General features: G+C 36.6%; 1 protein-coding gene across 1 annotated transcript in view; it reads right to left on the bottom strand.

Moving 5' to 3' along the window:
• Positions 1-11989: 11989 nt before the first annotated feature.
• Positions 11990-17241, bottom strand: part of LOC103268867 (limbic system-associated membrane protein-like) — a 410284-nt gene continuing 405032 nt past the window's right edge. Inside the window, exon 3 of the mRNA XM_008066465.2 lies at positions 11990-12252. Coding sequence (XP_008064656.1) covers positions 11990-12252 — 263 coding nt within the window. The remainder of the gene's footprint in view (positions 12253-17241) is intronic.

Raw genomic sequence — 17241 nt, 5'->3', positions numbered from 1 at the left:
TAAAGCACCAAGGTTATGCCATTTCTGATTATCAGGGTCCAACTTTGATAAGCAAGGGACAACCCTATTTCCCAAAACCATAATTATTTTTATTAACTCTGAACCACCTCTCAATCTCTAGGTTGGAATAAAAAATTGAAAATATAAAACATTATAACAATATTCGGAGAACACTACGTACGTTGTGAGACTTATCTAGGTGTTTCTCTGTGCTAGGCTATTTATACAGCCCAGTATCTCCCAATCTCTTCTGTTCGTAAGATCCTGGATTATGTTCAAACTATGGTCCATGAACTATGGTCCATGAACTGGGTGAATGTTAGAAAAGCAGAATTTCAGGCCCTCTCTTAGATTCACTGAAGAAGAATCCACATTTGAATAAGATTCTCCATACTGTTCCCCAACACGTGAGAGTTGAAGGAGCAGTCTTTTCTACCTTCTTGCCCCTGTGCTTACAGAGCCATCATTCTGCTCACTTGGCTAGTCATCTAACTCACTAGAAAGCCTTCCTTCTACAGAATCCTGGAAGTCATCCAAAGAGATTATTTAAGTGTGGGGTGAGCTATGGAATCTGTATTTTAAAAAATCTTTGTTCTATTCTTAGTAATTCTGATGATCAGCCAGATTTGAAAATCTAAGATCATCTAAGAGTGGCCATGAAATTTACACTAGAGGTGGTTACCACCAGCAGGGGTATTTCACAGTGCATCACAGGAAGTATTATCAAACTCAGAGCTCTGCAATGGGGGCTCCTTTTCTACATGAACTCAAAGTATGATCTTTCAGGGTGGGCCTTGAACCCTTTCCTGCCACATCCCTACCCCCAATACAGCAAAAGGTCATTAGAATGGCAATGCTGAGATCTTTGTCACTACACATATAAAGGAAGAAAAATCCTTCCCCAGATATAGCCATTTGCAATAGATATTTCAGAGTGTCTTAGGGAAAGAAAATGTCTTATATTTGAAAGATTTATATGACACGGTATAGCAAAACTATAGTTTATGGAAACTCTGCTCTTTAAGCTTTAAGCAGGTTACAACATAGGGTCTGGCATTTCTCTAGAATAAGTAATGCATTTACTAATTCAACAAATATTGATTGAGCACTTACTCAGCACTATGATGAGAACTAAAGATATGCATCTGCTTTCATGAGAAAAATGGACAGTAAAAAAGCAAACAAATGTTTAAGACAATTACCAACTATAATAACCACTGAAAAGAAAAGAATAAATGCTGATAATAAATGAGTGACAAGAGAATATCAGAGGATTAGATACAAGAATGTGAAGATTTCCAAACATTCTCTATAGCACAAGTTAGATATAATAATACAAGTTAGATGGAAGTGAATCAGCACGTCACGGAAACTCAAGGAGGGAAGAAGCTGAATAGGACCTAAACAGAGAAATTTCCTAAAATCTCCAAAACCTTCTCAGCAATATCTGAATGAAACTATTAGTTGGATAGTCTTAGTTCTATAATTCTATTGTATCATTTGTAGTTTGCTTTCTGTTCACTTATGCTTTAATTATTTATCAGACTGTTATTAGTTTACAATTCATGATATAAGTTGGGTTATTTTCCAACAATGCTCCCACTTTTCAAAAAATAAAATCCTTAATTGAGTAACTAAATCAGTTGGTGGATTAAGCATTTAAAATATGTCAATTAATGTTCTGAAAATATACGATGAATGAGGCATAGTTTTTTGCCTTTTTATAGATCTTACAAGTTAGAGGGAAAACAAATAAGCACACAATTAAAATGTAATTTTATTAATTTTAGGATATTGCTTCTTGGAGGAAGTGTAATCTTGAAGGTTTTGAAAGAAGAAATTATACTGGCAAAATGACAGTATGAATGACATGAGCCACCCATGTTTCAAGCAGAAAATCAGGAGGTGTGAAGGTTCAAAAGAAGGGAACAAAGCACGTTTTTAAGATATTAGCAACATAATTTCAAAAATGTGCCAGGGTCAGGAGAATAAGTTGAAATGGGGCTCTTTTTCTTTGAGCTGGAATCTCACTCTGTCGCACAGGTGGGAGTGCAGTGGCACACTCACGGCCACAGCAGCCCTGACCTGCTGGTCTCAGGTGATCCTTCTGCCTCAGCTTTCCAAGTACCTGGAACTACAGATATGTGACATCATGCCCCGCTAATTGTTCTTGATTTACTGTAGAGTTGAGGTCTCTCCAAGTTGCCCAGGATGGTCTTGAATCTGTGGGCTCAGGCAATTCTCTCACCTTGGCCTCCCAAAGTACTGGGATTATAGGCGTGAGCCACGGCACCTGGTCTTGATAAGGGTTTTAATGTCATGCTAAGTAGTTTTAATTTTATTCTGAAAGTATTGTGAAATTGGGAAATTAAGGAAAATTAACTTGACCATTTTTATATTTAGAAATAGTAGCAACGGGCCCAATTGGAGTGGGAGGAAATCTTAGCTGCACTACGTTGTGACAATAACAATAAGGAAAGGTGGCTGGGCTCAGTGGCTCAGCCTGTAATCCCAGCACTTTGGGAGGCCAGGCAAGTGTATTGCCTGAGCCTGCGGGTTCGAGACCCACCCGGGCAACTTGGCGAGACCTTGTCTCTACAATAAATAAAAAAAATTAGCCAGGCGTGGAAGCACGTGCCTGTAGTTCCGGTTACTCGGGAGGCAGAGGCGGAAGGATTGCTGGAGCCCAGCAGGTTGAGGCTGTGGTGGCCGGGAGCGTGCCACTGCACTCCAATCTGGGCAACAAAGTGAGACTTCAATTGAAAAACAAAAACAAAAACAAAAACACCAATAAGGAAAAGTGGACACATTAGTAGTTATTAAGGAAAGGAATCAAGATAACGTGTCAAATAAATCACTGCTAGGGCAAAGGAAGAGAAAGAGGCCAGGAGCACTCTCACATTTCTGACTTAGACAATTTTTATCTCTACCCTGAGCAACTCTTGGAACTTGTCCTCTGGTCCCTCTGCTTCTGATTACCCTGGGGAATGCTTTGACTTGTGGGCCCTGGGATTGCCCCACTTAGTAAGGATCAAAGTTGACCAACCCTGGCATCTCGTGGGGGATACTAGGGTAGATCCTAACAGCATTCATAGTCCAAATTCACAGATTCCAAAGTCCATTGTGGACAAATCCACAGAAGCTATACAACCAAACATGCCTATTTCTTATATGATGAGTCACATCAACACAAGGTGAGTCCTCATACACTGTTCCTTAGTGGCTTGTTTGTCTGCCAAGTCAATCAACCTGCACTTATTCTGATGGATTTTATTTTGCAAATATCTGCTCAGTTCAACAATTTCATGATCACATAGAGTTTTTGAATATACTCGTCCGAGAAACTAAAATGTACTATTTATTTATCTTTGTAGAACCCTTCTGTTACTATTCAATGGCTCACGCTTCAACACTGCAGGTCGTTTTGTGTGTGTGATAGCATAATCATCTTCTGAAACATCAGTTTTGAAAAATAAAATAACAAGGGTTGTATTTTTACCATTACAGGTTTTCTCTACAGCTATAGTTAATAAAATATTTGCTGTTGTATAACCAGGTCTGGGGAAGAATATGCCCTCAGAAAAGGATGGACACATGAACAAGCCATGCTAGAAATTCTCTCTCTAGCAAAATACTGTTGTAGTCATGTACTTTTTAAAAAAGGGACACTTAAGTAGGTATGTTGGTGTGGTGGCTCACATCTGTAATTTCATACTTTGGGAGGCTGAGGTGAGAGGATTACTTGAAGCCAGGAGTCCAAGATTAGCCTGAGCAACATAGAGAAACCCCATAACTACAAAAAATAAAATAAACATAGGCAAGGTGTGAGTAACCCCAGAAATTTGGGAGGGTGAGGTGGGAGGATAACTTGAGTCCAGGAGTTCGAGACCAGCCTAGGCAGCATAGAAAGACTTCATCTTTACAAAAAATAAAAAAATTAGCCAGGTGCCTGCCACATGCCTGTAGTCCCAGTTACTCAGAGGGCCGAGGCAAAAGGATCACCTAAGTACAGAAGGTTAATGACAGAGTGAACCATCGAATCAGCAAATAAGTTAATAAATAAATAAGTGGTTATATTGTTATGCTGTATACAATATAAAATATTAAGACTAGCCATAATAATAGTATTTTAAAAATTCCTCTGGTTGCTGTGTTATGATAAAGCATATAGACCTAGATAAAGAAGACTCTGAGACTGTTTTCCATTAAATTATTAATCTCACCCAAGATGATTACTATAGACAGCTAATGTATAGATAACTAATAATTACAATAAATTACAATAAATACTACTACTAATAGCTACACCTTACTAAGAACTTTGGCTACATGGTCTTTCAATTCTCATGATAACATGCAATACAGATTCTATATTTGAATCTATTTAGAACAGATTATTTGGACTAGTGGCAAAAAATGTTTGAGATGAGATGCTGAGAGATGTGGACACTGAATTTCTGTTTTACTAGGCCATGTGTAAAGTTTCTGATTAAGTTATGGCCTCTCCCCTACCCATGGTTCTACCATCTCCTGGGAAGTTGAAGTCCAAGCTAGTCCCCCAAGAACACATCTAGGCTGATTCATTTCTCTTCAGGCAGAGTGCTTTGGGGATCTGATGATACATGTGGGTAGGGTAGGAGTGAGACTCTAGGGTGGTGCTAGGGCATTTTTCCAGTTGCCAGAATAGCCAGCACATCAGAACTCGACAGTGTCAGTTATTGTGAGTATCTCTAGGATTTTTATCTTATCTATCTATCTATCTCTATTATTTATTATGTTTTTGAGACTTTGTCATCCAGGTTGAAGTGCAGTGGTGTGATCATAGGTCACTACAGTTTTGAACTACTATGCTCAAGCAATCTTCCTGTCTCAGCCTCCCAAGAAGCTGTGACTACAGGTGAGCACCACCATACTTGGCTAATTTTTTTTTTTTTTTGAGTTGGAGTCTCACTCTGTCACCCAGCTGGAGTGCAGTGGCCGCTCCTGGCCACCGCAGCCTCGACCTCCTGGGCTCCGGCGATCCTTCCACTTCAGCCTTCTGAGTAGCCAGAATTACAGGCACGCGCTACCACGCCCGGCTGATTTTTTGATTTCTTGTAGAGATGAAGTCTCACTGCCCAGGTGGGTCTCGAACCCTCAGGCTCAGGCAATCCACTCACTTCAGCCTCCCAAAGGCGCGGGATTACAGGCTGAAGTTGGGAGTCTCACTCTGTCACCCAGGCTCGAGTACAGTGGAACATTCACAGCCACCGCAGCTGGAATCAGGTGATCCTTCTGCCTCAGCCTTCCAAGTAGCTGGAACTACAGGCATGTACCACCATGCCTGGCTAATTTTTTGATTTACTGTAGAGATGAGGTCTCGCCAAGTTGCCCAGGCTGGTCTCAAATCCCTGGACTCAGGCAATACTCACACCTCGGCCTCCCAAAGTGCTGAGATTACAGGCTTGAGCAACAGTGCCCGGCTTATACTTGGCTAATTTATATGGGATTGGCAGTAGAGGGAATCTGCCTGGGGTTGGAGGGTGGGTGGGGGGCGGGGAATACCTCATCAACAAGGGTGCCTGCATAATAAACATTTGTACACCTAACCCTGAATTGTACCTCACATCTTTAAAATAAAAAAATTAAAAGTTAAAAAATAAATATATATATATATATTTTTATAGAGACAGGGTCTTGATCTCAAACTCCTGTTCTCAAGGTATCCTCCTGCCTCAGTTTCCCAACATGTTGGGATTACAGGGATGCATCACCATGCCCGGCTATCTCTAGGATTTTTAAGGTTTGGGTTGGAAAGCCTGATAATCATGTGGTTAACTTTTGTTTTGTAGTCATTTTCTAAATCACTCATTTATTTCAATGATAAAGTTACTGAAAAAGAGTTTGTGTTTTTTTGATGAGGCTATTATGGAGGCATCTGTATTGGGAAAGAATATGTTTCTGACCTAAATTTAAGATGTTTATACACACAAATAGCTGTCTTTATACCTGCTACTGTTACACTAGGACTATACTGGAAAAATACATAGTAGTGTGCATGTGTGTGTATGTATATTGTATATTTTACACACACACACACATACACACACACATATATAATGCAGTATATATACTGTAGTAAAGACAGTAAAAAATATATGATATATACAAACGTTTAAAAAACACTGTTTTTGTGCCTTTTAAAGGAGAAAATGGGAATATTAAAAAGTAAAAAAAAATAGTATGTGTTTTAAAAAAGATTTGAATATTAAAAGACAAGTAGCATAACAAAACACTAACACTACAATTTCACATAAAGATGCTTGCCTGGATTCTTAAATTGCATTATCATTCTGGGCCTTTACATGTACTGTTTTCTCTATCTGGAATACTCTTTCTTTCCCTTTTTTCTTGGGCAGGTTCTACTCATTCTTAGGCTTTAGTATAATATACCCTCGGGGAGCTTTGCTGGTCTTGCAGATTTTGCTATATCATGAACAATCTAGTTAAAGGGTTATTTATGCAATTACAGACATTCTGACTTACAATGGAGTGACTAACAATTTTTCAACTTTGTGGTGGTGCAAAAGCCTTATGCATTCAGTATGCTCCTTGACTTACAATGGGGTTATGTTCAGATAAACCCAGTCTAAGTCAAAAAGCATCTGTAGTAGTTCAATGCTTTCTTTCTTGTTGAACTATAAGCTCAATTTGTGCAAGGACCATGTCTATCTTGTTCTTCATTGTGTCCATTTACAGAGTGACCATTCTATAAATAATTCTTGCCAAATAAACAAATTGACATGGATATCAAGATTAATCTGAATATAATTCTGTATTGATGGATGACATATTTTAAAACCAATATACAAATGAGACACTGAAGAAGAAAACCAAATTTTTCTTTACCTATTTTTCCCTCTTTCCAGAGGAAAAATGGGAATATTAAATAAAAATGCAAGTGATAAATGAAAGGAATTAATAGAATAAGTTAAGCCATCATTCTCCTTTGAATTGTTACTGTATGGTCAATGGCCTTTACTTGTAAAGTGCACAGGTTTGATTCTTCCATATCTATATGCTATCAAGTTTGACTTACAGAATCTTCTGGAAGGTCCATACAAGAAAACCCCAGAGAAATAATTTCCTGAAACTTAAATTGTAGATGATATATTCTTTGTGTTAAATATAAGCTCATACTACTTCTAACATGCTAACTCAAAGGACCAGAAGATAATTATTTGCAATACGTACTTCTGGAATGCAGCTTGGAAAAGAGATTAGCTTTACATTATATATTTCTCCCAAACTCATGAGGTCAGAGTCTATGCTAGTCATATTGAGTAAGTTATATGATTAGAAGCAAGACAGTGGCTTATGCTTGTAATGGCATAACTTTGAGAGGATTACTTGAGACCTCCTGGGCAACAGAGCAAGACTCTGTCTCTACAAAAAACAAAAAAATTAGCCAGGCTTGATGGTATGCATTTGTTGTCTCAGCTACTTGGTGGGAAGATCTCTTGAGCCCAGGAGTTCAAGGTTGCAGTGAGCTATGATCATACCACTTTATTCCAGCCTGTGTGACAAAGTGATACCTTATTCTAAAATAATAATAATAATAGTAAGGGATAGCATTAATAGAATTCAAGGATACCATCAATCAAGAGTACTATCAGCTGGAAATGAATTGAAAGAAGAATCTCCTATCAAGTGATTAAAATCCAATATCCAATTAGAAAATGGAATTTCAGACTCTCTGGAGTCATTTAGCTTTTCCCAGCATATTTTTCCGCTTACCATGTCAAAATAGAAAGTATTTTAAAAGTAATATTTCTATACTCCGTGTTGATGTCAAATCTGGCTTCTGGCTGGATAAGAAAATTACACAGTAGCTCTTGAGTTGTTCTCAGTCTAAGGGGCTAAGTCCTCAGTGTGCCTATTGAGTTTTTCAGATAGAAAGCTACTAAGGTTGTGAAAACCGTTATAGGAATGAAATGCACAGAAACTCTTTTGGGGACCCTGAGCAATCCTGACACCACATGATGCACATTTGAGAAAAGGACTTCCTCATGAATGCGAGAAGAAAAATTTAGAAACAAAGTTAAATGAAGATAGGAGCAGCATTGCTCACAGAAGGAAGATCAAACACTCCATAGAAAATACATGTTACGGTGCAATTGCCCTCTGGGAGTCACAGGATTATGAAAGTCTAACTTAATTAAGGGAGAAAATAGGTCACATTTAATAACCACATATGTGACACATCATTCTGACTATATAAAATAACTAAAGAGGAGAGGAAAATTAAGAAATCAGAAATATAAGAAAGGCACCCACGGAATGCATAAATGTCCTCAGCTTCATCTAAGTCACGTAAGTGTTTTGATTTTGTATGTATGAAAAATTAACCATTCTTTTAACTTGCCTCTTTAAAAACACTTGTAGTATACTTGAAAATGAAACTTCAAATGCAAAAATAAAAAGAAGGAAATGGCCTTATCAATTTTAAAAAGATGAAATTAAGAGGTAATAAATATTCTCCCTGAAAAAATACACCATGCACATTTCTTTTTTTTCTCCCTCTCATGTCTTCAAATGACAGGTAATCAGGTATTTGTGAACCCTGTATAGAATCTTCCTCCTTTCAGGGCTCAATGTCCCTGTGGGGTCGAGCTAATTACAGGTACATTTCCTCTGCAAGTCAGTCACACTCTGTACAGTTGAAGGCACAATTAATAATTGAACAAAGCTAGCTGGATTTTTTTTTTCACATGGCCACGGTTTGCAGGCAGCTTTTCTGTCACACAGGGAACAGTCTCTTCTTTGGGTGTCTCCAAGAAAGGCTTCACTGAAAAGAATCACCTACTATTTCCAAATTTTGAAAAAAATAGAAGAAATAATCCATGAAAACAAACAAAAATCCTAGTTTCCTTTATAAAATAGTAAAGGTGAGTTCTCTTTCCTGTCACCAGGAATATGATTATGATCATGTGGCTACTTAGGTCAGATGTGAAAGAGATAAAACAGAAGTGTTGGAAATATAAGGGAGAATAGTTTGCCCTTGAATCTGCAAATGCATCTAGTTTTGCATGTGCCAGAATAGAAATTGACCTGTAGAGTGGGCCTACATAGAAGACTATAAAAGAGTAAAGCTCTTTTTCTTACGATGTCTGAAGAAGCCTGGTAGAGGATATCCCCAAAACCCTACAGGGTCATAGAAGAATGCAGCAAATCCCTTCCTGTATCCCAAGCCATGGTCTCGAGCAAGGGTCTCTAAACTTTTCTGTTCAGGGCAAATAGAAAACATTTTAGGCTTTGTGGGCCAAGTGAGCTTTGTTGCACCTACTCAGCTCTGCTGCTTTAGAACAAAAGCAGCCATAGGTAATATGTAAATGAATGAGTATGGTTGTGTTTTAATAAAACTTTATGTATATATGCTGACAATTGAATTTTATATACTTTTTGCATTTCAAAGAAATAGAATACTTATTTTATTTTTGTTTTTCCCAACCATTCAACAATTTAAAAATGATTCTTAGCTTGCAGGCAGTATATAAATGGGGCAGAGTGGGCTTGGCCCACAGGCAGTAGTTTGTTGATCTCTGGGTTGACTGTTGGGGATCCCTGTGAGTAAACCTACATTCCTAGTTGATTTTGAGTTCTCCAAGGTTCTCCAAGTGTATGTTAATACAGCCTTTACTCTGAAAGACATGGCTGGTCCTCTGGTTTTTTGTTGACTTGAAACATCATAGGAAACCAGGTTATTCAGGGTTCAAATCAAACATTCAGTTGTACTCCACATCTTTAAAATAAATAAATAATTAAACAAAAATGTTAGCCGTGAAGACCTAAACCCCTGGGAAAGGTGCTGAAATTCTGGTTCTATCTTAGAATTGTTTTAGACTCATGGATAAAAATGAATCGATCTTTGAGTTCAGGTCTGCAATAGCATTTTTTTCCTGAAAAGATTATTTTCTAGTTAGTATTGTACTAAAGGAGGAATAATGTCTTTCTACTAATGCAGTTTATTACTTGATTATAACTTGAATATAATCTATTTTCCTTTGTCTCTCCCATTTTTGATTTTTTGAATCTACCACCTTGTTCAGCAAAAGAGATTGAGATTATAAATCATATCTTTATATATATACTTAAATTAATTTAAAAAGACAAGACAAAAAAAATAATGGTAAGAAAGCAGGATAATAGCAGAAGTGTGGCCTGAATGTGAACTTGATGCCATAAACTCCTATGTGGTTTATTTGAAATCAATCTTAATTATGTATAATCTAAGTATAATAATTTATATATTTTTATACACGGTCCATAAATATGGTTCTAAGTTTGCTAACAGTCAGTACAATAAAGAAACAAAACCAGGTACACAAACTGACTGGGCCCATTCTTAAAAAAACAAACCATTGCTTAGGAAAAAGACAGTAGAGATATTGAAAACAAAAATAAATTTCCTCAAAGGGTCCTTTCAAAGGAAAACTATGTAAAAAAAATTAATAGTCTCTCAATGACAACATTACAGTAAACACAAAGATTTTAGAATGTATCTTTTATAACAACCTTAAATATGAGCAAATAGCTGCCATACCAAATTACCATTCAGTAAAATAAATGCTACTTGGGACACGAGAGTAGGTGGTGTGGGAGTGGAGCTAATATAAAACCATTCAAATAGATTGTGCTCTGAAGGCTTAATTTATTTCAGAAGAAAGGTATATGATATCTGCAAGTTCATACTTCAGAAAATCCCCGATATATATCTTTTCCATGTGAGGTCTAACGTGAGTCTGTGAGGCAATGACTTTGATACTGATCTCTTAAATAAGCATAGGTATTACCAATAAATGATGAGCTGAATATCCAAATAAGATTGAGTTTTTGGTGACATTTTCTTAAGAAAATGGAAGCTTCTAATAAGAGTCCCTGCCTACATATAAAACTATTCTATAGATTGGTCCAAACGCTACCTGAGAAATTAATTTAGGGCCTAATGTCAAATAAAGGCCCCATATACTTACACCACAAAATACGGAAATTTTAAATACTCTATGAGCAAACACTATCCTGATCTTTTAGAACTATTTCAGGATAACTCCCATTATATGTCTAGCTTTGCACAATATTTTTATGGTATTTATTCCAAAATGAATATGCTGTGAATATGAGTAATTTAAATGAATATGAATAACTTAAATATCTAGGTATTTATATGAGAAAAATTTAAGAGACTATCATATATAAATCAGTTAGTTAGGGGTACTCTATGAAAATAAATATTTTCTATGAATAATTGATCCATAACTCCTCTTTCTGGAACAATTAAATAGCAGGCTTCATTCTATAAAGACTGTGCTATTTGCAAGGCATGGTTTTGCATCTAAAAAATGTAACTGATAGAGTAGGGGAATATATATTCAGCTAATCTTAAATAACTTTGTCAAACATTTAAATAAAGTTCAAAAAGCAAGAAAGCCCAGAACCTAGTTATGGTATTGGTGGTGAGATGGGAGCGGAAAGAACACTGAAGACATTCCTGGAAAATTATTTTCTAATTTTCCCTGAATTAGTATCAATCGCTGGGTTCCTTAATGAGCTCTGCAGCTTAGTCCATGTCTGATGACCATCACAGAGCCAGATGCCAAGGGCAGGATGTTAGAAGTCAGGAACAATTTTGTATTATTCCTAACAGTGTTCTTCACAAGGTGCTACATATTAGGACACTATAGTTAAAAGTAAAGCAAAATAAACAAACATACAAACAACTATGCAAATTTAATTCATACAAAACTTTGCCCCAAGTTACTCAGGCACCCAACTGGTATACGTTTTACATATAATATCAAGTCATTTAATGCTTCTATATTTGTTGCCTTGAGGAGCTGTCCTACTGAAAGTGAAATTATATGTATATTCAATACTATGGATTCAATATATATTCAATATTATGGCTGTAAACTTTGTAGAGATGAACAAATCAGCCAAGACCACGAGGACCCTAAAGAGACCTATGCTGAAATTCTTTCAGAAATTTAATAACAAGATCCATGCTTGCCTTTCCAATCCATGGGATCTCAGGAATATGAAGATATCTTAATCTATATGTGGCACAATGGAAACAAAAGGTTTGCTTACCAGTTGGTGTGAGGTGTCTCCAAGTGATAACAGGTTCAGGACGGCCATTGGCCATGCAGACCAGGGTCACATTACTGCCCTCATTCACAGTGACATCTGAGGAGATGTTGGAGATCTTTGGTGGGACTGTAAAGACAAAAGCAAATGGAATATGTAATCATGCCAGCAGGATCAGGTCTGTAGCACTGGCCCATGCAACTGGAAATGGCAAACTTAAGCTTTTATGACTTAATTTGAATTTTGTGTTAAGAAGCCAGAATGCTTTTAAGTCCCATGTTTGTCATCGGCTTACCAAATGTGTAAGAAGATTCTAAAGAGCGTCTACAAGGTAAGATAACATCCCACTATGGCAGTCTGAGTGCTGTAGGAAGTGCACAGAGTAGTATAATGCAAATGTCATAGCTTTTTTTCTGGTTGGAATAGACTTTATTTCAATATTAGAAAGCAAGCAAATTTAAACAAATTAATAATACATTTTTTATCACTGTTACTTGTTTATGTTCTTATATATGTAAAATAAATACAATCCAATCTCTCCTCCAAATACCAGGAAAACAAAAACAATGCTATTTAGTGTGAGATTTCACAGTTTCATTATTAAGATGTGGTTATACCTGGTGACTTGTAATCCAGCCACCTAAGGAAACCATGGGTTAATCACTACAATAGAAAGCCTCTCATCTTGGTTTGTGACAGGCTGAATGACATACCTTAGAACTTAAAAACAAAATTAATAAGGCCTATATCACTGACAGGCAGACATTACCAAAGCACTACTATTACTTCCAATACGACCACCACCACTACTATTAATAATTTAATAATATCTAACTTTAATTAAACATTTATTATACATCAGGCCCCATGTAGGGTATTTAACGGGTATCATTTAATAAACTCTTATAAGAAATAAATGCTATCATATGACAATCTTATTTATGGGTGGAAAACTGAGGTATAGAGGGGGGTGAGGTGAGGGGCAGAAAATGAGTTTGAATCCAGGCAGACTTCAGGCCTTTGCTCTTAAGCACTACTTGAATGAAACTTCATCTTCACAATCCAGGCTACCAGATGGCTGCAAACGACAGAAATTACTTCTTGGTGATGTGAGAAATGAGTCCCCAAGGGCAAGCTGCACTGCCGTCTGACTTCCTTCATTAGTGTTCAGGGTGGCAACATTAGATCCCACATTGGTAAGCTCAAGTGGGAAGTGAATTACTCACAAATTTCATCACAGAAGCTATGCACTGATTACAAATAGCAGGGTTTATGGTTTGACTATGATTTTCTTTTTTTTTTTACTCAGTTTCTTAAGCTGTCCTCGAGAAAGCATGTATCCAGGGGAGAGAAAAAGACAAAAGAGCATGAAAAAGTTCAATAATAAAATAATTTTATCTTTTATCATTCTTCCTGCCCATTAGGGACTGTGTGTAGTGACAGATGAAACAGGAAGATTCTCTGCTTGCAGAAGCAAATGCCTGATAGTCATGCAATCCCTGCAAATACTTATTAGGAGACATCGATGGTATTTGGACAGCTGACCAGTTGAGAGTGTCACAAGAAGGAAGTAGAATGAGGACTCTCTTGACCTTAGCATCCCACTCTTGTAGGACTCTGGGTAGAACTGGTGATTACAAACCATACCCAATGGCAGATGTACACAGTACTTGAGTCCCAATATAAAATAATCACTATTTATAGAGTTTCTAATTCTCCTTTTAGCTATTGGAGTTAAGGGTCATTTTCTTATATTCACACACAGACTTGCCAGTATGTTCTAGACTTTTACAATGAAGGTCTGAAAAGTCATACGCACTGAATAGGAAAGAATGTGAGGCACAGAGATAAATAATGACTTGTCAACAGTGAACTCATCAAGAACTACAGCTGTGCTTAGAATTCAGTGCTTCTCAATGTCAAATTGTTCCACTTTCATATTAACACTTTTTAATTTCCAGCTGACTAGACCAGTATTCTGAACAACTCTAAAACAACTTTGATAAAACATAAATCAATGATGGTGTTCAAGATTAAGATTTAGACATAATAGTTGCCATACTAAACAATCTAAAACCTGTCACTGGCAGCTGTATAGTAATTATAAGAGCCCACAATACTCAAGTTGTGGTTATCTTGGAATTGCAACACTAGACATAGTATAAGGAGAAGAAATATAGATGTGTTCTGACAAAAATAATAAAGGGTTCCATATCCCTAATATAAAACCATGCAAATGTTTAAAACATAAAAAAAAAAAAAATTCTTGCTAGGGGAGGGAAGGAGGAAGGAGGATGGAGAGCACACGGGTCCACAACCAGAGAGAGTGAGGGTCAGCTAAAAGCTCAAACTTCACCTGTATGAAGCCTACTTATGTAGTAAATCCTCACTTATACCCCACAACTCTATAATAAATAAATTAAAATGTAAAAAGAAAACTATTTCCAGGGAATTATTACCTATGGTAAATTTACTCACATGAATTCTTTTTTATAGAAGAAACATATACCAAGGACTTTGTGTTTATACATCATGCAAGATACGCTATGTGTTCAATGTTACATAGACAGGAACTGATAAAATTTGGAATAAAATCCAGAATATCTGACTGCAGATCTATGCTCTGGACACCAAACCATACTGCATCTCCTAATTAAGGACACCATAATCAGGTCCTGGATCTCAGAGACTGAAGCTACAGAATGCATGCTGAACAGTTAGAAATGTAACCACATCGCATTATTACTATATCCCGTTAGTTTCTGGATCACTTCCAATGGATTTCACTGGCTTATTTATTTTTTTACTGTTTTTGTAATTTTGCACTCGCTTCTTCACATAGGTATTTGCATATAATGTAGTCTTTTTTGCTCTCAAAAAGAAAAAAAACACTCTCTCAATCCTCATGTTATCTTTTTATTAACTTTCAATCTCTTTGCAAATCTCTTAGAGGAAATTGTTCTACACTATATCTTCATCTCCCATCCACACTTCAATCTTCAGTGCAATCTGGATTCTCTCCTTAACTTTCAATAAAATTATTCTTAGGAAGCTCCCCAATGACTGTATTGTTTCTAGGTCTATGGACAATTTTTGTCATTCTATTTTTCTCTTAAGTATTTGACTTGATTATAACCTCTTTCTTCTAGTCCTTTTTTTTTTCCTTAGTATCTAGGGCATCAAACTCAACTTCTTTTCCTATTATCTTTCTGGTCAGTTTCCCAGTTTAACTTTTGAGCTCATCTTGACATTTTTCTTAACTATCTGTATTTAAGTGTTTGATTACGTCTTCTTTCTTCATCTCAATCTATACACTCATTGAGTATTCTTATCTACTTTCTAGCTTCAGAAGCTAAAGCAATGCTGTTGAGGACTCCCAAATCAGTATTTGCAGCCCAGATTTTTCACATGATAGTTATACCCATGTTTCCAATGGACTATTCTATATCTCTATCACATGCCTCAAGATTCCACAAGATTCCACATACCCAAGATTCCACATACTCAGGACTGAAGTCATCATCTTCTTTCTCACAAAACACTTCTGTTTTACTGTCTTAGTTAACGTTGTCATTGTGCACAGTTGCCCAAGCCAAAAAACCAAACAAACCAAAAAAAAAAAAAAACCCAAGGCATCTCACTTAACAGCTTTCTTTCCTTCACTACCCTCATATGAAATTGATCCCCAAGTTCTGTGACTTATACCTTATATATCTCTCAGGTTCGTTCATTACTCTCAGCCCCTACTCCCATTAGCCTTGTTTCAGACATCAACATTTCTTTTTCGTGGTGTGAATTACTGCAAAAGCATTAAAACTGGTTTCTTTGTCTCTAACCTTCCTCTCCTCATGCTCACCGCCACACATTCACATTACATTCAGTTTTTTTTCCACTAGACTGTAAATGTGAATATAATATCTCTTGATTAATCTCACTGCCCTCCAAGATAAAATCCACACTTTTTAATGTGGCTTAATAGGTCATTCATGATTAGCTCCTGCTTATCTCTCCAGCCTCATTTCCTTATGCTGCTCATATTGCATCATCCTTTGGATCAAACAACTTTTGGTTTCTGGAATATGGTCTCCTCACTTCTATTCCCACATTTGACATTTCATTTTTTCTACATGAAATATTCTTCTTTCAACTCTTCCTGCGGTTAGCTCCTCTCCCTGTTCAGATTGCAGCTTGTCAGTTTGCCTTCTTACTGTTTGCAGGAAGACTTTCCTGTCATTGTCCACCCAACTCCCACCCTACTCCTGACATTGCACTGGGTGAAGCTCCTGCTGTGTTCTCGCCTCGTGCACTTGTATTTCACCGTCACAGCACTGAATTATAACTGCTGGGTCACTTACCTGTGCCTCTCACTAAACTATAAGAGGCAGGTGGCAGAGCTTTTGTTTTCTAAACCACTGACTCTTATAGAGCATAGTGCTTAGAACACAGTAAGTGCTCAAAAAGTGTTGGGAAAAAAAGTTTTTAGTTTTATCCAACTCTTAATTTTGCTAAAGAAATTTATCTCACTTAATTTTTGTAAGAAAGGAGGAAGGAAGTACTTTTGAACCAGTAAACTATAGCTTTTATCAATATTTCTTTAGCTACCTCTTTAAGTCATTTATTTCACTATCAACTTCTTTCACTCAATGAAAAATTAGCCATGGGGCAGAGAAGTGTTTGTATATTTCAGGAACATAGGAAACTAGAAGAACTTGCTGTCATGCTTCCTCAATTATAGAATTTTCTCAGTTTTAACTTCTTTATTTCTTTTCTATAAGGAGAGATAGAGAGATGCAGATAAAGATATAACATTTTTAGTCCAATGATTTACTAGTTCATTCCTAGCATCCTGTAGCAATTTATATAATTTAAATTTAGATAATCATTGATAACATCAAGGCAGGAATTCAAAGGTTTTATTCTGTTACCTAATATTATCTTTGTAAAAATTCTGGGAAGTGAAAGGTATTATTATTATTATTATTACTATCATTTCACAGATGTGACATAGGGAACAAAAGATGGGTAAAAATCACACAGCTAATGCATAATAGAGCTAGTACCAAAACCCCCAATTCATATAGTTCAAAAACTACTCTTCCTCTAGATAATACTCACTTC

Source organism: Carlito syrichta, unplaced genomic scaffold (genome assembly GCF_000164805.1).
Source record: "Carlito syrichta isolate Samal-C Ts95f unplaced genomic scaffold, Tarsius_syrichta-2.0.1 Scaffold308946, whole genome shotgun sequence".
NCBI lineage: Eukaryota > Metazoa > Chordata > Mammalia > Primates > Tarsiidae > Carlito > Carlito syrichta.
Note: the sequence above shows the minus strand (reverse complement) of the source record. Positions and strands in the feature narration are given on the sequence as shown.